Here is a 22,992-nt window from a genome sequence, read left to right as displayed (position 1 = left end):
CTTGTGACGACGATTATAAAGGTGATTTTTTAAGAGCTTGATAACTTTTTAAAAAAAAAACGCATAAAATTTGCAAAATCTAATCGGTTCTTTATTTGAAACGTTAGATTGGTTCATGACATTTACTTTTTGAAGATAATTTCATTTAAATGTTGACCGCGGCTGCGTCTTAGGTGGTCCATTCGGAAAGTCCAATTTTGGGCAACTTTTTCGAGCATTTCGGCCGGAATAGCCCGAATTTCTTCGGAAATGTTGTCTTCCAAAGCTGGAATAGTTGCTGGCTTATTTCTGTAGACTTTAGACTTGACGTAGCCCCACAAAAAATAGTCTAAAGGCGTTAAATCGCATGATCTTGGTGGCCAACTTACGGGTCAATTTCTTGAGATGAATTGTTTGTCCGATAGTTTGCCCTCTCAACCAATGGCCATAGTAATCGCGAGCTGTGTGGCATCGTGCCGCCATCTTGTTGAAACCACATGTCAACCCAATTTCTAGTTCTTCCATTTGTGGCAACAAAAAGTTCTGTTTAGCATCGAACGATAGCGAATCGCCATCCACACTCCGCATAACGTTGCGTCCAACAGCATCTGTGAATAAATACGTTCCAATGGATTCCACCAGCGTACACAAACCACACCAAACAGTGGCATTTTTCGGGATGCATGCGGCAGTTTTTGAGCGGCTTCTGGTTGCTCTTCACCCCAAATGCGGGCAATTTTGCCTTTAATTTACGTAGAAAATCAACCGAGAAATGAGCATCATCCGCTGAACAAAATTTGTCGATAAAAAATGCGGATTTTCTACACATTTCGAACGAAACACCTGATTATTGTAATAAAAATTTCAATGATGATGCCCAAGCGTTGCTCGTTAGTAAGTTCATTCATGATGAAATGTCAGAAGCATACTGAGCATCTTTCTCTTTGACACCCTGTCTGAAATCCCACGGGAGTCTGTCAAATACTAATGCATGAATTACATCCTTAACCTCAAAAAAAGTCACACCGATATCATACCAAGTATTTAACTTTTGGCAAAACATGGAACTATGATCATAACTAATGCGAAACTGATTTTCGAATTATGGATTAGACAATAGTAATACAATTAACCTTCAAATGTTACTATTACAGATTATATTGAGGGGACAAGAGATTTTGTTCAGGACAGATAGTTATAACAGATGGGTGTGATATTGTAGAACCGAATATTTCAGACACAACGATTATGACTTGGAAAATGATGGACAGACTCTGAAGGAAAAAATTATTTCAAAATATAATTATTCAAGACCCCATCCAAAAATGAATATAAATCTACGAGTGTATTTTAGCAGCTTTTTGTATTAAAATTTTATGTTTTAATGGAAACTTTCCTATAAAACTCGCAGTCTGGTCTAAACTCAAAGTTTTTTTTGAAAGGGTGATGGTGATTTGAATTCAAAATAATCGCACTATTTCGCACACTAACTACGAAAGAGTCGCAACAAGAAAAATGGAAAAATGTTGAGGAGTTAAAAAAAGTTTATTAAAGAATATCAAAGTGGCACCCCAAATCGTTGATTCATAATATAGATAACTTCTATCAAAACCGCCGCAAGTAACACAACCGTTAACCTAATGGTGATTTTTTCAAAGTAGGGTATTGATGTCACTGAATAATTAAAAAAGAATACTATGAATTGATATATTAAAAAAATTTCTTTTTTTGAAAATTTTTGAGTTGTGACTCTTTAATAATGGTGTGGGAAATTTACATATCATCAACTAAAATGCAAAACAGCGTATCTTAAAAAAAAAATTAAAAATCGCTGTCAGCTATTAATAACTAATATATATTACATTCTTTTTGGTTCAAAATTTAGGTGACGATATATGAATATGAATTTGTGTTGAAAATTGAAGAAAAATTTGTAGTAGTATGATATTTTTATAAATATTCCAAACCTTTATAAAGAATAAATAGTATATTTTAAGAACTGTATTATTGTATTGTATTTTAATTTGTTACAGTAACTAGTCAAATGAGAATTTCACAGTGGTAAGTTGCATTTAAAATTATGCGAAAAAAATACACTGATAATATCGAATATAAACGGCATACCACTATAATGTGATAGCAGCGTACTATCTCTGGACCAATTCACCACGATAACTTTGTTGTTGACTTCACATGTAAATTTTCAAAAAAGATATAAAACTGTACTTCCGCTATGGTATAATTGATGCGATATGAAAGCTCATAAGCGATTAGGTTGAGGCAGGTGTCTTGAAAACGCGTTTACCACGTAAGGTTTACGGAGCAAAAACACGCAATGACTTCTTAGAGGAAAACCTCCAAAAAAGCTACGCGATATAGTTGAGACATTAGTTCCCCCAGCAGGACTTTTGTGTCATTATTCTTAAGTCCAATCATTTTAGGCTTGTGTGACTTAATTTTGTTTCCAAACTTGAAAACGTCGTAGTTAAAACACGAATTTTGAGTGAAATTAGTAGCTATTTCAGAACGAGTGTACTTTAAGTATGATAAGAGGTATCTTTTTTATTTGTTTTTTATCAAGATATTTTTGTATTTTTTTCTGAAGATATTTTGTATTTTAATAAAAATATCCATCTTGTTAACTTGAAAAGTGGGCTACCTTAGTTAGGTAACTGCAATACTATATCTACACTAAAAAAAAACTGTCAATATGTTTATACTCATACATACTATACTATATACACACATACATACAATATGTATATTATTACTTCAGATTCCTTCCTCATTTCACTTACCTCATCACTTGTGCCGTCCGTCCGCGCCCGCTCACCTGCATCGGCAGCCGCCGGTGTGTTATCCGCATCAGCGCTGCGCTTGTATAGGAAACGTGTTGGAATTTCTATGCATGCAATGTTGTTGTACAGCACTGAGAATGTGATGACGGTCAGCCACAGCAGTAAGGGCGTCGACGTGCACCCGTGTTTCATATACATTTTCGTTGCGTTTATTTGTCACTACGCCTTTTCAATTTAATTATCAATCCGATATTCTGAAGTGTTAATGTTTTTAATTATTTATGGCCTTTTTGTTTTTACTTTCTAACTTTGTGTTTTTATTGTGTTTCTATCACAGTTTGGCACTTAAGTATTGTGATTAAGAGTTTGAGACAGACAGCAGGCAGGTAAACACGTCGGACTTAGCAATTTACATCAAGCGTTATTTCAACTAATGAACCTGTTTGACTGCAAGTGATATTAAGAAAAGTTGTGTATATAAGTGAATAAGTAATGAAATCAAATAAAAAGGGTTTACTTTTGATTTTTAGGTTAAATGTGTTTATCACTTTCCACTAATTTATGTTTTCCTTTGAGCTATTTACTTTTATTGAGCACTGTTGTGATTATTTAATTTATGCATGAGCGTCACTTTTCGTTTTCATTTTATTTTATTATACCCTGTACAGGATGTATTAAGTGGGCAAGAGTTTTCAAAAACTATTCAACCGATCTTCATGAAATTTTACACAGGACTTTGAGATACAATTCTTAAAGACTTGGACGAAGGCTGTTTTTCGATTACAACTACATATTTGAAAAAGTCGCTAAATATTCACTGAAAATTTCGTTTTTTTTGTAAAAATGTCTGCTAAAAATCCAATTTTGAGTTTTTTTTCTTCGTCCCAGTTCTAAGTTAAGTTTTAAACTAAAAGAAGTATTTTTTACTTTAGATGAGCCTGTAAGGAGTCATCCTACCAACGCGGGTTCACCGAAACAATAAAAAATTTTAATAAAATATTTCATTTTTTATATAAGAAAAAATTGTAGAAAAAATACAGTTTTTTACTCCAGGAAACCCATGTATTTCCTCATTATTGTTCAATTCGAACAATTAAAAAATTAAAATTAAGATCTTTCTAAAGGGTATCATACCATCGGAACAGCCGTAGTTCCCGTTCTCTCTTGTTTTATTTACATACATACACTCTACAATTGTTAGCATTTTCTAGCACCTCAACATGTTGGTGGCGAAGCGTGCGCACATACTCTATTGACGCGCATGCGCACAGGTGTTTTGTTTGTTTGTATAAACACAGCCGGTTCAGTTGCTTGCTTACGACTCGCATACACAAGACTTGTCTTTGTTTATAGATTCTGATATGAGCTGTCGCATTGTTTAGTCTATTCTTCAAATATTCTGTTTTGTTTTTGTAAATTATTCGACACTAGTTGCCACTTGCCGGCGGGCATTTTTTAGCTGCTAAGCGTGTATGTAAATGAATATTTATGTAAATATGTTTGTATGTATACATTATAACTCATTTGTACTAGTAGCACCTTGGCCGGGAGTAACCTTTTTGTGGCTTAGTGTTAGTTTAAACTGCTCAAGTGCTGCAAGCAAATAAAATAAATAATTTCAGTCAAATGTTGGGTGTAAATATTGATTGAGCTTACAGCGGCGCCAAAGGTCACCTATGATAAGAAAGTGGTAAGCATCTTTCTTAAGAAAATGGGAAGACTTAGACATTCTTAACGGTAAACTTGAAATCTCAATGCAAAATATACTTCTAACCTCTGATAAAAATTGTAAATAACGGTAAATTAAATCCATTTATAATGTCAAGGTGTCGCAGCTGCATAAAGAAAATCAAGAAAGCTTGTGCGATTGAAATGGCGGCTAATTTAAATCTTGCGTTTACTTGGAAGCTTTCAAGAGCGAAGAGAATCAGTAATTGGCTAAAAGACCGAGGTTATGGTGGCTTCACAGTAATATAATAGTTATTTATATTTTTTAGTCGGTACTATGTATTATATATGCGAAGATAATAAGATATTTTCTTCACTTAATATGTCAAAGTGTGAGCTTTCTTCTCCTTTTTCTTACTACCTGAGCAAAACTATAGCTGTTGTCTACTTTCGCAAGGCATTGCTTTGAGCCTTTAGCTGCCCAAGACTTCTTCATAAAGTTTAACTAATCATTGTTGCATCGTTTGCTATCGTTTATGCACTAAAGATCATCAATTTTGTTTTCTACTTCATACTCTGAGACCCGCCTAATAAATGATAATTTTGTATACGAGTATTATGAGGACAAACGCGAGAGTTAGGGTTAGAAAACTTTACTTCGAATTAGAGAACAAAAACAATTGTTTTTCAAAATATTCTAAATTCCAAACACTTTTTAATGTTCAAACACATGTGTCGAAGCATTTTTGTCACTCAATTGAGCTATCTATCTAAAAAATGTCATACGGTGCCAAGTCAGGACTCATCAAATCGATGTTTTAAGTACTCGAAAATACTGTTCTTTCAGTTGATGTGTTAGAGCTAGCAGTGTCGTGGTGAAGAGAGATCCGTCATGGGCGGTTGGTTTTCCTGATTTCCTGAAAGATAACTAGCAAGGAAATGATTGTGAAATCAGAATTCCCTGTCAGGCTTTGTACCAGTATTAAGGTTTCCTCATGTCCAGTTTTCCAAAAAACAGGCAACCATTTGATTGGAAGTACTTCGTGTGCGAACATCTTGAAACACCCATGTAGTCAACTGCTGTTTACTCTCGAGCTCATACGTATAACTTAATAATTCATCACGTGTCTCGTTGTCAAAGACGTGTTTCGAAACAGCGTTATAATATTTTTTTTTTACATTTCTCTCGAGCAATGGATTAGAGCCTTTTTTGAGCGATTAACAAATTGTCTGAGATTCATTAATGCCTATAGTTGTCTCCCTCTCTATATAGATCACAAGACGACCTTCACGAAATTCGCCTTCGTGAAATCTACGACCTCGAATGAATTTATCATACCAAAAAGACAGGGCCTTCCATCGCCAAAAATGGAATTAAATGCATCGATGCACTGTTGCTAAGATAATACACGTCGAAAGTTGTAAAAAATATTTGCGCGAATATGTTCACGACTTAATTTCATTTTTTGGCCGTGATGAATATTTTAAGGTACTGTAAACAACACAAATAGCGCTCGTAAGTCAAAACGTTCTAAGAATGTATGTTAAACATCAAAAGATAAAGTTGCAAGTTGCCAGATTGTAATACTAGGCTTGCCAAACCCAGAAATTTTAAAGGCATCTTACGTAATGACTTTAAGGAAGTATTTGTCTGAAAGTTTAGCTTTATAGAGGACTATTTCAAAGCTATATCTGGCTGGAATTCGATGATAGTTCCATGACAGATCAATTTAAGTTTAACTTCAGATCTGTATCAAAAATGTTTGAGAACACTTTCTTTCTTTAAGGGGCTACCTCGGGTAAAAACAGCCTTCTTCAAAAATTTGTTTCTCATATAAAAAAATTAAATATTTTTATTTTTTGGCTACAAACATATATCGAAAAAAATCCTTCGTCCAAGTCTTTAAAAATTGTATCTGAGAGATTTGGTTAAATTTCATGAAGATCGGTTGAGTAATTCTCGAGAAATTTCTCAAGCCTGTATCTCCGAAACTATTACTCTGACCAAAATCGGATGAAAATTTACAGTATTCTAAAGGGGCTGTAGAATTTAATAAGACAATTCGATTTTTTTAAACCGTAAACTCACGTAACCCCTTAAGGGTCATAGTTAATTCAAAAATCCTTTCTTTTGTGCGAATTTTTAAAGTGTTTTGATTTCATTTACGAGTACTATTCCTATAAAGAGTGCCCCAGAATTAATGCAAGATTGGAATTAAATAAAGAAAAAAAAGAGAAACTAAATATTGGAAACAAATACAGCAAAATTTAAAGTTGCTGTAAATTATGTAATAATGTGTTGACAACACTTAAAAACAAATCTACTTTCAAAAGCTGAAAAAACCAAACAAGCAAGGACAACTTCCACAAGAAATAGGAAATTAAAACTAAATCACCCCTTGATAACGAGAAATTGTCCGGAGTTATGAATTCGTATTTTAGACTCCAGGAACTATTATGAACACAACACTTAATGTCTATACACCCTTCAATCAATAATTCAATCAATAATTGAAAAAAGGTGATAATTTTTAATTTTTCATTTCAGATTTAGGGTGTAGACAAGAGTTCCTTCAAATGTGTTGGCTCTTTGATGGCTAGCTTGCTGCTAAAAATTTAAATATTAAATAATATTTTTTCATTTCACTGCAAAATGTAAATTATTTTTACGTTACAGTAAATTTTTTTCACTTTAACTCAATTTGTTAAAAAAATCCGATATTTTGTTGATCGCAATGCTTCTTTCTACTATAATAACCTGGTTTTATCTTATATTTATACACTACGTTTACAAGATTTACGACTTTTGAACTAAAAAGCCCCTAGATGATGTAAAATTAAAGTGATTTCACATTTTGCTTGAAAAAATTTATTTCATAAGCGCCTTCCTAAGCCAATATCTTAGATAAGGAATTTCAAATAACACCCACCAATAGGGGCACTACTAATATACATATTTATGTTTTATTTCACCATTTCGTAAACTGAAATATTTACTTTATGATTTATAACATTATTAGCAATCACTTGCATTTTGTTGACTTTAGTTTGTATGTGTACATTTTGGCCAAGTTAGCAGCACAATCAGTTTCATTCATAATTTCTAGAGAAATACAATAATAATATAGAACTGATAAAAAAATAATATTATGACTAATTAAGTAAAAATGTTGTGGTACTCATATATGTATGCTACAATGCTACTCAACTTGACATTGATACCAGTTTGCTTGGGTTCTTATCTGTTAGCGTTTAACGGCTTCAAAGCAGGTGGCAACATATTATGATGAAATTATTATATAAGGTGTTGTAAATCATTGCCAAATGCCAATAACTGTAACATACTATACTATGCCACCTCATAGTAACAGGTGATCCAAGTAGAGGCACGTTTTTCAATAGTATTTTTTTTAGACAGATCAAACGTGAGTCATTTCAAGCTGTCCTATTATTTTTGTTCAGTACCTGAACTTGCTGTTCCTTACTTCATAATTGTTGTGGAAAATTTTTGACATGTATGGAAGTATGTATGTGGTTTCAAATTCATACGTATAAGTGTATGTAACGCCATGGAATGTAAAGGAAAAACATAAAGGTATGCATTCGTAACTTTACTAAATATGAGTGTTGGCCTATACTGCGACATTAACAAACTCGATCTATATGTGTACATATTTTATATATATATATGTATATATAAGCGTTTGTAAAATCCAAGGGACGACCTCGACCGAGTGCTTTAACTTCGCTAGAAGGTATTTGCTTGGGCCGCTTTGCACTTCGCCGACTTCAATTGAACACGCCTGAAAATGCAATGAACGCTTGAGTGTTAATGTGTATGTGCGTGCATGTTGTTTTTGCATTTATGAATATACAACAATAAATTAAACTTTTTACACACACATACACACATTTATATATGTTTATTTGCAATTTACATGTGTGTATGTGTACGTATACATGTAAATGTAATATGCATATACGAATTTATGTGTGTTTGTGCCTCGTAGGATATCTTTTTCACTGTGTGCGTTCACAATAAGCGAAGCCAACGCTGATTGACCAACTCAATTGGTAATCTAAAGGCGGCTGTCAGAAATATTTAGTACAGCGTTAAACATACTGTGGGCCCACGAACGCACTGTTTTCGAAGGTCGCTGCCTAACTACGACTAAACTCTATGTCAATAGTCTTATCTATTTATAGCAAGACACTAAATAATTATTAATTGCGTATTTATTGCACGTACTACACTGTTGTTTACTTACACATGTGTATGTATGTACATTTATATTTAAGCAATTTAACGCATGAATCATAATCGAGCGCGCAGCTTGATTGTAAATAGCTGAACGCATACTTATCATTAAGCTAATAGAAGGCTTACAAAAGAACTATTCGGTGCTCCCAACGGCGCTGGCATAAGACTCCCTCTCGCCATCAAACATATGTACATACTTATGTACGTAAGTATGCAATATATATTCACGTAGAGTTTAGCAGCCACTCGCATATGTTATGAATATTTCAAACAAACTAAATTTTTTATTGATAAAAAATACAAACAAGTTAACTTCAGCTGAACTAAAGCTATAATACCATTCACAGGTGCATTTGCGAGATGAGTACGGTTAACAGGGCATGCAAAAAGGCGCCAGTGTCATGCGCGGACTCATTGCACGCTGTACATATAATAGATATATCAGGGTTTATTCTATATAAGTAGGAGTTTAACCTGCTACAGTATCCAGAACGAAGGTTTGACTCCAAGTACACCATTCACTGAGAGGGACTCGGTGAAGATGTTAATGGCTCCACTGTGAATGGCGGTCAGTGATCGTCTGAAGTTAGTTGCGTCCGCAGTCTAGTCGGCGTTTTGTGTGATATAGGCGATGTAGTTGAGGAATGACTAGCAAGCGGTTCCGCTCCAAGCAGCTTGCAAGTATCAAATCCAATCGCAAGGATGATTTCTGCGAAAGCAACTGCTTGGAGAGGAGTTCATTATGCTTCTTAACTGGGAACATACGGGCCTCACTATGCAGGTGTGCAATGGGAGGCATCAAGAGGCATTCTGTCGTAGTTCGGAGTGCAGTGTTGTGACAAGTCTTGAGCTTCCTCGTCTGCGTTTCACTGCATTCAGGCAACCATATTGGTGCGGCGTATTGTTTTGTAAGTTGCCAACAACGTTTCTTTGTCCTTTTCCTATGTGCTGTCGGCTAGTGACTTGCGTATGAGGAGTGAAGGAGCAGAGACTGTCGAAAGTCACACCAAAAATTTTAAGTTATTGACAGTCGGAATCTTAACGTCATCGACTGCATTTTAAGGTCAAGTCGGTACTCCTTCGTCCAGTTTGTGAATATGGTCGCAGTGGATTTAGTAGGAAAGAGTGTTAAGCTCCGTGCAGCGAGGAAGCGAGAGAGGTCGGTGAGATAGCCGTTTAGTTTAGAGCACAAGCCATCGATTCAAATGCGCGACATCATTATCGTGAAATCATCAGCTCACGAGGTGACAAAAATTCCCTCTGGTGGTTGCGGAAGTTTCGAGATGTAGAAGTTAAACAATAACGGGGAGAAGATACCACATTGCGGAACCCCTTGTTTAAGTCTTCTCAGTTTTGAGTTTTTGCCTCCAAATAGTACGGTTGACTGTGAACCGCTCTTGTAATTCATAGTCCACCTCTTAAGTCTTGTAGAAAGCGTGCTCGTAGTTTTTGCGATCTCCGCAAGTAGCGTTGTGTGATTGACCGTGTTAAAGTCTTTTGACAAGTCCAACGCTACGTCTCTGGTTTCTGGCCACGAACTATCTGGGCGTTTAAGACGCTAAGTGCTGTGGTGGTACTGTGCACTTTTCGGAAGCCATGCTGGTGGTTTCCTATAGCGGTTCGATATCCGCAGTTCGACTTACATTTGCCACGCTGATCACTTAATATACATACATTGTATACTGTACGGGGTATAAAACTACTCAAAGATCACTTAAAGATAGCCGCCCACTAAGTGTGCATTATCAGAAAGTGCAAAAATTTTCCCGTCAGGGAGTCGTATGGTCTTCCATGAGCCCTACGGCGTTCGGCCACATTTCTTTCATTCACTTGTATGTATGTATGCGTGTAGATATCTGTCGTTGTCGTCTTATTACATTCCTTTATTGCAATTGTCAGCGCGCTTGTACGCTTGCAACTCCTTTACTTTCTTCACAGCGATTTCTTTTGTATTTTGCATTTCGGTCTTTGTTTTTGTTTTGCCACTTCACTAGCATTTGCTTTTTGTTTTCTATTTCTACGATTCTTATTAAAATATTATTGTGGCAATTGGCATTGCTTGTTTACATTTGCGCCCCCTTACGGCTGCCACATCAATTTGTTGCCGCCGCCAAGCAAGCAACTCCATCGTCGGCGAATTTATTTATAAATTAAAGCGTAGCGTTTTGTGTGAAACGCATAGTAATGTCAGGTTTAAGTTGTTTATGTTTATCATTGCATTTGCTTTCATATTTATGCCCTGAACAGGGAAATATTAAGTTTGCCACGAAGTTGTTAACAACGAGAAGGTTAAGGCGGGGACTCAAAAAATATATAAATGTTTAGGTTGATGAGCTGAGTTGATTTAGACATGTCCGTTTGTATATATGTATGAGTATTTGCTCCTCAGTTTTTGAGATATTGAACTAAAATTTTGCACATGTCATTATCTCTCTTAGAAGCTTTCATTCATCGTGATCGCCAATATCGCGTTAAAAATCAAGTCTTTGTATGGAAAACTTTTTTATTAGAGAAGACATCTTTACGAAATTTGGTACAGTTGATTTTCACAGCCAGCGCTGTAATCTTCGAAGATACTGCTCAGATCGGATCACTATAGCTTATAGCTGTCATACAAACAGGACGATAAAAGTCAAGTCTTTGTAAGGAAAACTTTTTTATTTGACGACATAACTTCACGAAATTTGGCACAACTTATTGCCTGACATAATTCTACATTTTTCGAAGATACTGCTCTGATCGAATCACTATAACATATAGCTGCCATACAAAGTGATCGGCCAAAATCAAGTCTTTGTATAGAAAACTTTTTATTTGACAGGGTATCTTATCGATATTTGGCACAGCTTATTGCCTAAGATAATGTTATAATCTCCAGACATCTTGTTCAGATCGGACCACTATAGCATATAGCTGCCATACAAAGTGACCAATGAAAATGAAATTCTTGTATGAGAAACTCTTTATATTGTGTAGGATATCATAGCTTCGGTGCACGCGAAGTTAAAGTTTTTTCTTATTTTGTTTTTTTATTGTAAATTATTATTTTTATTGCAACATTTACGCTGCGCTATCACATAAGTAACGATATTCATACGTACATTCATATATGTACATCCAAACACATACACACTCATTTATATGCACAATTATCCGCTTGCATTGCGTGCATTTCTCTTCCAATTCGCGCTTCTCTCGCGCTCTTTGTTTTGTTTAATAAATAATATGCCAAAACTTTGCCTATTAACTTTTGTGCACTTCACATTGCTCTTCCTCTTCTTCTACTACTCATTTAGATTTTGTTTATGAATGAATTGGTTGTTTCTTCGGCGGCAGCAAGCGAAAAACACACACGCACATATGTATGCTTATTTGCAGCTTTTAATACCGTGTTTGTTGTTGTTGCAAATGTGGTTGTTGTTATTGTTGTTTCAACGCTTGATTTGTTTAGTCTTTGGCATTATCAGCGCATTGAAAGTGAAACGCACTGACCTATAATAACAATACTATGTAATCGCATGCAGCTCGCTCCTCATGCCAGCTACATACATATATATGTATGTACATACATACATACATTGCTTCCATACTGCATTGTGCTCAATTTGTTGTTGTTACTGTTGTTGTTGTGCTTATTAGCGATTAAACAACTACTATTTTGTTTCTGTTCTAAATGCGGAAAGTCGGAAAATAACACAAACTGCACTATTTGTTGCATGCAGCGCTTCGCATGCCCCCCTTTTTGGTAAATTGTTTAAGGCCAACAAGGCATTGAACTAAACATTTTTAAGTTTTTTTCTCGAAGCACCTTTAAATAAAGGATTGTTGAACTGGAAATGTAATTCACTGAAGATGTTCAAAAGCAGTGGCAACATTTTTCTTATCAAATTCTATACCTTTTGTTTATTGAACTTTGAATAGTGAGTGATTTCGAATACTTTTTGTTAAGCCTTTGGAGAGTACAGTATAAAAAATCTAAATTTATGCACTTACAGGTAGATGTCCTGCAATAGGCAAGTGAAAGCCTTAAAGCGATCTTTCAATACCATTTTTGTAATTTGCAACTCATATGAAGTTGGCTGCAGGTATACATATGTATGTATTTATACGGCCGAAATGTATCCAGTACTTTTTACTTGATTTTTTCAACGATTCTTTTAAAATCGCTAATATTTGAATTCAGTTTTCTTCTATCTCTAAAATAGGTTTCTTATTTATTTTTATTGGAAAAAAATAGAAAAAGTTTAATACCAAACTATTTGCATGAAGGTAGTAGAACCTGATCTGTTTAGAGTGGATTTCTAGCTAATCCTTATCGTAACATTTTTTTGTCCAATTTGGTGAACATGTTTTGATTACTTCAGAGAGGCTCGACTTGGCTCTTGGTATGAATTTATATGTTGCCGGCGTTTGTTTGACTTTATTTATAGCGATTTCCTTTCGTAAAATTAACAATCAGCAAATCTTGTTTTGGCTAATATGACATCCATAGACAGTCATAAGTTCTAACATGTAAAAATTCTCCTCTGCATTGGTACCAGCGTCAATTTTTGCAAAAAGCAATACTTTGAACTGGTACGCAATGCTCGAGAAAAGACTTCTCGCGTAAACCATACTTTGTAAGTCGCACCTCCCGTCTTAATATACTAAATAATAGTATGAGGTCGACAGTGGCCCCGATGTCGGGAACATGTCGATAACTATTTTTCTGTTAATACCTAATGGAGTCAGAGGAAGGGCAGGCTTTGACTGTGCTTGAAAGACCAAAACCTCCAATACTTTTAGGAGGTAAATTAGGAGTAAATTCAGTTTGAAATAATATAATCTGATTCATTTCATCGTGAAAAGACGTGGCGGACATTGAAACTCTGATATAGTGTCCTAACCACAAAAATTAAAAAAATATTTATGCTCATAAACCACACAAACATATTTTATAAACCACTGAAGCACGGAACTTATTAATGCTCTGATAGAAAAATACAGCTTTACATACATATTTCAATACAAAAATATTATACTCTATAGCAACATGTTGCAAAAGTATAATTATTGAAATTATGATATATAGTACTTCTTTAAGGATTGGTGCGAATTGCTATTTACCTTAGACCAGAATCATTGTAGATAGCAAGCGGGGAATTGTCGAATACATTTCGTAGGCTCATATCGTGAACACCCCTTATTACTATGATTTTTTTTTTCGCAATACTGCTTGCCCTTGACCTCATTCTATTTTTTGGCCCTTTGTTGTGTTTTCAAAGACAGTGAATTTTACTCGCACAAGTTCTGCGAAGTCGGCTAATTTTGCTTCAAGCGAAATCGTATGAGCGAGTTGGTCTTGGTTGATACATAAGTATGTATGTACATTTTATCGACTATTTAATTGCGAATATTTTTCGTTCGATGAAGATTTTGTTTGTAATAAATATTTGATAAAGAGCAGTCTAGTTTGAAAATTTACATCTTTCAAGCAAAATAGATCAAAAGAAAGATATATTTCAGTAAAGAGTTAGCCTTCATGTACATATCTACATAACATTATACCTCGTCTACTGCCTCGTAGAGGACTTGCAATAGTACTTTCTTTCCACATTTTATTGTTGGAAATAGTTCTCAGTCTACTATGAAATGTCTTTTTAAAGATGATAATCCAAAGTGCTGTAATTGCAAATGAAATTAATATGATAGATTCATTGAATTCAAGCAATTTGAAATCGATTAAGACTTCTCTCGGGAGCAGTTAATCTTAATCGCGAATAAGTTCGTCGTAATTTCTTTCCAGCGAAACCATAGTTCTAGACTATAATGCGCTGTTTATCGGTAATGTTAGTAAGATCTAAAGGCAGTGGTATATGATTGTATTGATAATTACATTAAGTAATTATTCTCAACATCTGATTATACGGATTAATTATTTCTAAGAAGTAACTTCGACTTTCTAATATTACATTACATTTGCAATTATAATATAATATTAAGTAAGATTAATGCAATTTCATCTTAAAACCACCTATCTACATATATAATTTCCTCAGATTTTTATTCTCTGAACAGTGCATATTAAGTTTGCGACGGGATTTGTAACACCCTGAAGGTAAAGCAAGGGTCTTTTTTTATAAAGTATAGCCTTTTGTGCTTTAATGAAATGGATACGTGAAAGGTATTATAGCGTATTTTTGCTTGCTTTAAATCCTTCTCTGTGTCAACCTATAATAATCAATCTGGAGTGTTGGCTTCGATCTTTGATCGTGAGGTCAATCGTGAACTTGTTCGAATAACTCGGTTTCTTATTTAATTCGGAGTGTAGCTCACAAATCACCAAGTAAAATCACTACAAGTAGCCAGAATATCCATCCGTTCAAAGGCAAGCTGAAGTGCATTTAGCCGTCACCGCAATACAATTAAATGGTGTTGTACGCAGGGTTTAAGGCCCGCCATGTAAAAAAACATCCCCCAATGAAAAATATAAAACGGCCTCGGATAGGATACCTCTTTTTTAAAAAGTGTTTACGAGTTTATAAATTATTAGCTTCATGAGCTCAGTCGATTTAGCCTTGTCGATCTATTCGTTCGTCCTCCTGTATATACGCAAATTTACTCTGATTTAAATTTGAAATTTATTCCTTTATTATTCCTTTTCTCCGTAAGAAGCTGCTCATTTGTTGGACCAATCAAATTCAGCTCATTGTATCGAAATTTTTTCTTTAACAAAATATCTTCACGGAATTTGGCATGAATTATTATAAAAGTAACACTATCATCTCAGAATTTACTATTTGGAGACTAGCTATAGTTTATAGCTGTCAAATTGACCGATCAAAATCAAGTCTTTGCATGGAAGCCCTTTTTATGTGCCAGGATATCTTCATAATATTTGACATGGATTAATGTTCAAGGCAATATTTCTTCAAACAAATTATTTAGATGGGAACGCTATAGCATATAACCCTACAAGCTAACCAATCAAAATCAAGATAACGGGTGATTTTTTGAGGTTAGGATTTTCATGCATTAGTATTTGACAGATCACGTGGGATTTCAGACATGGTGTCAAAGAGAAAGATGCTCAGTATGCTTTGACATTTCATCATGAATAGACTTACTAACGAGCAACGCTTGCAAATCATTGAATTTTATTACCAAAATCAGTGTTCGGTTCGAAATGTGTTTCGCGCGCGTGTTTTGTTCAGCGATGAGGCTCATTTCTGGTTGAATGGCTACGTAAATAAGCAAAATTGCCGCATTTGGGGTGAAGAGCAACCAGAAGCCGTTCAAGAACTGCCCATGCATCCCGAAAAATGCACTGTTTGGTGTGGTTTGTACGCTGGTGGAATCATTGGACCGTATTTTTTCAAAGATGCTGTTGGACGCAACGTTACGGTGAATGGCGATCGCTATCGTTCGATGCTAACAAACTTTTTGTTGCCAAAAATGGAAGAACTGAATTTGGTTGACATGTGGTTTCAACAAGATGGCGCTACATGCCACACAGCTCGCGATTCTATGGCCATTTTGAGGGAAAACTTCGGACAACAATTCATCTCAAGAAATGGACCCGTAAGTTGGCCACTAAGATCATGCGATTTAACGCCTTTAGACTATTTTTTGTGGGGCTACGTCAAGTCTAAAGTCTACAGAAATAAGCCAGCAACTATTCCAGCTTTGGAAGACAACATTTCCGAAGAAATTCGGGCTATTCCGGCCGAAATGCTCGAAAAAGTTGCCCAAAATTGGACTTTTCGAATGGACCACCTAAGACGCAGCCGCGGTCAACATTTAAATGAAATTATCTTCAAAAAGTAAATGTCATGAACCAATCTAACGTAATTATTTCTAGGAAGCAGCTTCGACTTTCTAATATTACATTACATTTGCAATTATAATCTAATATTAAGTAAGATTAATACAATTTCATCTTAAAACCACCTATCTACATATATAATTTCCTCAGATTTTTATTATCCAAACTAACCGATTAAATCAGAATACAGATCTTTTTATGTGCTTTTGTGCTATAAGAAATGGAGCTGTGAAAGGTATTACAAGTAGGTATTTTTGCTTGCTTTAAATCCTTCTCTGTGTCAACCTATAATAATCAATCTGGAGTGTTGGCTTCGATCTTTGATCGTGAGGTCAATCGTGAACTTGTTCGAATAACTCGGTTTCTTATTTAATTCGTAACGTAGCTACAAAAAAGCAAATAAAATCACTACAAGTACAGCATATCCAACCGTCAAAGTCAGCAGCTGAAGCGCATTTAGCCGTCACCGCAATACAATTAAATGGTGTAATGAACTGCCAGCCGGTATTAATTATCTACACCAGACCGCACACGTGCACCGTAGGGAAAATTATAATTTGCAAGCGAAAAATGTTTAAAAATAACTACAAATAAGTGGGGGTTTCGGTTTATATGCCAATATTTACAGATTAATATGTATGTGCGTTTATCTGCTGAATTCGAATTCCACGAAAATGTTTAAAGCAGAAGCCTTGCAAAATAAAAGTAAACAATTTTGTAAGGAATGCCAGCAAAAGGGAATAAATTGAATTAAAATGCGCGCAAAAAATGCGAAAATGAAAAGAAAACTTGCCAAGCCGCTGATGGCAGCAGTTGAGCGTGCGACAAGCGGCGCATAAAAAAGCGCGACAACAAATCAGTGACGATCCTTGGGATTCCTGCAGATTAAAATCTTTAGCCGCACTTTGGGCGTTAACGCAGTTAAATGAAATCCGCATGAATTAAAACAATAAAAAAGGGCGCTAAAAGCATTTAGCGCGAAATGAGATTTGTTAAGCGATTGCGGCTATCACAGGTGTGGCAACGTAGGGGCGTGAACGGCGGCTGATGCTGAGTGTGAAAACTGGTTTCCTTGCACACCAATTTTTTATGCATGCAAATAAATATGTATGTGCCGGCAAATGTGTGAAATTGCATGTATTTGCTCACACCATAATTTTCACATGGCAGCTGCATCCTAAAACTATTAAATTGCAAAAAAAAATCGAAAAATTGCAAATCAGTTGCACTTTTTGCACACACTGTTATGGCTAGCAGACAATCGATGTCGCGAGTTTATTTATTTTGATTGCGGCATGCGCGAATGTGTCAAATATTTCAAATGGAGAAATAGTAAAAACTAACAAAAGAAAAAAATTTAATAAAACTGTTAAAAAAATCAGTTTTGTTGTTGCAAAAAAGTGCTGCAGTAATTTCACTAGTTCGTCGTGAAAAATAATAATAAAAAAAATATTAAAAAAATAAAACGTTTTCAATGGGTTTTTCCAAGTCTGCACTTTTTGTGGTGACAGCTGTTTTGAGCACTTGCGGAAAATATGTTTGTACGTTTATAAAAAAAACAACAATTCTTACAAAGTAATTGTCAGCGTAGTGCTGAAACAGCTGTTGGCGAAGCTTATGCAATATTCAGCACATACTAGTTTTATACAAATAAAAAAAATTCAAATTAGTAAATATTTATGACTTAATAATTGTCTACGCAAGTTGGATTACGTAACGGTATAGTTTTGCGCAAAGATTGGCACTGACATTGTTCGAACTATTGAAGAATGTGCTTAGATGCATAAAAGGGTTGCCTTTTATATTTCGGGATTAGAGCACAAAAATCATCGAAAAGGGCCTTATTGTTTTTCAAAATAATCTCAATTAAGATCTATTTACTTTTAAATCAATTTTGGAAGAATTTTTGTCACTCTGATTGGGTTACTTCCAAAACATGCCTTTGAAACACATCTAGAAACTCTTTAGGGGCCGAAAAGCATTAACCTCCATTTTACTTTTTACGAACGGGAATAAAAAGAAGTTATTGGTGCCAAGTCATGGCTATACGCAGGATAACTTATCAAATCGATGTTTTGAGTGCACAAAAATGCAGCTGTTTCAGTCGATTTGTGAGAACTCGCATTAACTATTGCTGAAATAATTATACCCTGAACAGGGTATATTAAGTTTGTCACGATGTTTGTAACACCCAGATGGAAGCATCGGAGACCCTATAAAGTATATATATAAATGATCAGTATGTTGAGCTGAGTCGATTTAGCCATGTCCGTCTGTCTGTCCGTCCGTCTGTATATATACGAACTAGTCCCTCAGTTTTTAAGATATCCTTTTTAGATTTTGCAAACGTCATTTTCTCTTCAAGAAGCTGCTCATTTGTCGGAACGGCCGATATCGAACCACTATAACATATAGCTGCCATATAAACTGAACGATCTGAATCGAGTTCTTGTATGAAAAACTTTGACATTTGACAAGATATATTCACGAAATTTGGTACAGATTATTTTCTAAGACAACTATGTAATTTCTGAAGAAATTGTTCAGATCGGATTACTATCTACTGCCATACAAACTGAACAGATAGTTACTAACAGAAATGCACCTGTGAAGGGTATTTAGCTTCGGTGAAACCGAAGTTAACGTTTTATCTTGTTAACCAATGCTTTTGTTAGGGTAAGTGTTGCCATTTGTCGATTCCAAGACGTTCTCAGTAATTAGGACTGTCTCAAACCACAACCTGGCGACGTTTCAGAAAGGATTTGGGCTTGCATCGGTATAAAATTGATCTCACACAAGCACTGAAGCCATTAGACCACCGTAAAACTTAGAATAACTTGAAAACCATAACGACTCTTTTAAGAAAATCATCTTCTCCGATGAGCTCACTTTCGATTTTGATGCGAAGAAAATCTACAATTTATTCATGAACAACCATTATATTCACTTATTGACTGTTTTGTGTGGTTTTTGGTCTGGTGGCATCATCGGTCCACACTTCTTTCGAAAAGAAGCTGGTGATACCGTTATTGGCAATGGAGAGCAGTATAAATCGAATATAACCAACTTTTTATGGCCGCAATTGGAAGAAGTTCATCTTAACAACACCTGGTTCCAACAGGACGGAGCTATGTACCGAACAGCACGTGCAACAACCGAATTATATTGGGAAAAGTTTGGATATTCGATTATTTCAAGAAATTGTAACATTGAATAGGTTCCTCTCTTTTACTTATATATTATTTTGTATTCAAAACTCGACTGAAATGTATATATTTTCAAAATCCAGTCTTCCATTGCGACATTTAACTTTTACGATTTGTTGAGATCTATTTCAAAACCATAGTCTGATATAAAGCTTTTCGAGATTACTTTCTGTCTATAGACTTCCTCAATCTATTGCCAGAATCTTTAATTATAGTTAAATCTCTCCATAGAGATATAATTATTCCAACATTGACTAGGTTATTAAAATCAAAGTGCTGAAAGACGCAGCTCTTCAAGGTATTTGAAAGAAAACTAAATTAATAACAAATAAGGTGACTGATCAGACAATGCTGTTGTAACGAATCCAGAAAATTATATAATAATATTGTGGAGAAACGAGAATATAATTAATTATTTAATGTGAAATCATAAAACAATCCAAGGAAAGAATATATCAAAGTAGCAGATTGAGATATCATAAGCTTTAATGAAGCTTTTGTAAGCGTAAGTCTTTGATATGAGTAAAATACGAGTATATAATATAAAGGCAAGAAATCCGTAATAATATATCTATACATTTCTCCTCTTTAAAATCAAGTATTTCCAGCACTAAAAGCACCTAATGAACCACCAACAAAGCTCAATACTAATAATAGTTATGTTATTCAAGGGATCTAGCCTTTAAGGCTGTAGTACTAGACTACTTTATTAACCTTTTCTTCAGCGTCGCAACCGCAATTCCTCGAAAATAAATAGTTCACTTGTCATTATGACTATTTAAAGATCTATGATTCTATGGCCTACATTGATTACCCACTTGTAACTGGTGAGCAATCATCGCCTGTTTTACTTTCTTCTCATCGTTAAGCAATGCTTGACAAGTTGAAGTTCGGCGACATGTGAAAGGCGCAAGCGTCACAAAATTAGTATTTACTATCAAAAATTCTCAGCGAAACATCCGGCTATAACCGCAACACTAGTATGCCAAAAAATTAATTATAATGAAGATTACTAAAATTAGATTTTTTAGTAATTATACTTGTAAATTAATCACAGATGCATAAAGCAGATTTCGTATTTCCTGAGCCGTGATTAACGCGGTTAAATAAGTACACATTTATTCAGTTTTTTTTTTTAATTCTTATCAAAAGTGCGTCAATCGTTTTGTGGTTTCTTGAGGAAAGACAAGTTCATGATCAAATTTAAATGAAGTAATAGGCGTTCCCCTGCCGTTGGGTAAATTTCTGACTCAAAAGTTTATTACAGCAAAGAAAACAAGCAAAATGTATACATTTCACTGACTACATATATCAACATATACCACAAAAATGGTTTTGAAAACCAGCCAAAAGGTTATTTCAGAAAAATAACTGTAATTTCCACGAACTCATAAAAAGTAGTTATAAGCTCAAAATATATAACCGTTATAGTACACCTTAAATTTTTCGGAATTCTAAGCAAATATTTAGGGTTCGACTAACACTTATCACAAATTTTTCCGAACTCTTTCAGAAAATTAACTATAATTTCCACGAACTTATAGAAAGTAGTTATTAGCCGATTTTCAATAGTAATTTTGCTTATCTGAAAATATATAACCGTTATAGTACACCTTAAATTTTCCGGAATTCTAAGAAAATATTTGTAATATCTCTCAGGATACGGCTAACACTTGTCACAATTTTGAATTTCTTCCAACAGTAAAATTTCACCGAAACACACAGAAAATATTTATGAAGCAGGTTTCGACAGTATTTTCTTATTGTTGTTTTTCACAAAATACATAACCGTTATAATACACCTTAAATCGCATTTCGACTGAATCACAAACAATTAGTATTTTTCTAATTTGTTCGAGTTTTGCTTGTTGTCGTCGAATTCTTGTGTGTTATATTGTTGTTGTTTTGTTCAAGTGCGCTTAATTCCAGTATATTGGTAGCTTTTATTGATTCGAGTTAAATATTTGCATGTATTTTGTCATTTGAACGTCAAAACGACTAACTAATACACAAGTAAAGTGATTTGAATAAAGGCACATAGCGTTATATGCATACACACACACATATGTATGTATTTTTAGCCTGTTTAATTTCAGTTAACTTGTGTCGATGAATGTCAACGTCAATTATTATTATTATTTTTAAATATTTTTCCAATTTTTTGCCGCTGCAAAAAAATGCTCAAAAGCACGTACACAAAGCTGGTTATATACTGGACAGCCGTGTAAGTAGTAGTTACAAATATTTTATTAAATTTATTTGACGCAATTCGCGAAAATACACTGCATATTTTTAATAAAACTTATTTTTTATTGTAATTTTTTTAATATATGTATGTACATATTTACATACTTTTTTTATTTGAATTTTAAATATTAAATGTTGTGTTTTTATTTTTTTAATTTTAATTATTAAATTTTTGTTTTCCTTTTAATTTTGTATACTACTTTTTTTAACTTTTCTATTTTATATATTTATTTAAATATTTTTATTTATTTTATTTTTTAACTTCACAATTGAAACACACATTTTTCCGCTTTTGCTGCTTTTTCTGACACAAAAAATTCACTATTTTAACCGTATTTCTCTCAAAATCGTCACTTAATGTCAATAAGCTCGCGCGCCGACTAAATATCGCAATATATAGTATAATAAATTTTTCTAACACACCTGTTTACACACATATACACTGCTACTATATTTTATTAGCACTTGTTTTTGTTGTTTAATAACTTTTTTTCACACACAATTATTTACCTCGTTTCTATCGTGCACTTTCCTCATTAGAGTTTCGTTAATAACTGTTGGACTTGGCCTCAAGGCAGTTTAGTTTTAAACTGTTTTACGAATTCTCTACGCTGTTGCTCAGCTGTTTTACTTCGTTTACTCGCATGTACATTGATATGCTCACTCGTTCCGGTTGAATGCTGCTTGCTGATCGGCGATCTTGGCACTTGCTTGTTTACTCAAGTGTGGCATCGCTCAGTGCGGCGCATGGTGTGTCGCCACCTACTCAGTGACTTGTGTGTATAACAGTAAACTTGGTCTAGTGATAACGCGCTCTGCGCACGCTCCCATTGGTTGGTGCTCGGTGTTCAGTGTAAGAGAGTAGTTACAAATGCATACATCAGTATTAACGATGAGAACCATAGCACAGGTGAAGAACAGAAATTCAAAAGCAATTGAAAAAAACGGAAAGTTACGGAGCACTTGAACTACATGAGGTTTGTGTATTTGCTCTTCTTCGTAAAAGCTCCGAAGTTTTATTTTATATAG

At 34.6% G+C, this 22,992-nt stretch overlaps 1 protein-coding gene across 10 annotated transcripts in view; it reads right to left on the bottom strand.

Annotated features, from left to right (window-relative positions):
* LOC105224091 (balbiani ring protein 3) overlaps window positions 1-22,992 on the bottom strand; it is a 387,939-nt gene that overhangs the window by 20,942 nt on the left and 344,005 nt on the right. For 2 of the 10 annotated variants that reach the window (XR_007422770.1, XM_049456828.1), the window contains exons 1-2: window positions 22,387-22,541; window positions 2,778-3,224 (exon numbers count right to left, since the gene is read on the bottom strand). Coding sequence is in view for 8 of the 10 variants with exons in the window: in XM_049456828.1 (XP_049312785.1) it covers window positions 2,778-2,975 (198 nt within the window). In the remaining 2 variants the exon portion in view is untranslated. Of the gene's footprint in view, window positions 1-2,777; window positions 3,225-22,386; window positions 22,633-22,992 lie in introns of those variants that run through there. The other 8 variants (XR_007422771.1, XM_011202074.4, XM_049456829.1 and 5 more) reach the window with 7 other exon arrangements.

This window comes from Bactrocera dorsalis, chromosome 4 (assembly GCF_023373825.1).
Source record: "Bactrocera dorsalis isolate Fly_Bdor chromosome 4, ASM2337382v1, whole genome shotgun sequence".
NCBI classification, from domain to species: Eukaryota; Metazoa; Arthropoda; class Insecta; order Diptera; family Tephritidae; genus Bactrocera; species Bactrocera dorsalis.
Note: the sequence above shows the minus strand (reverse complement) of the source record. Positions and strands in the feature narration are given on the sequence as shown.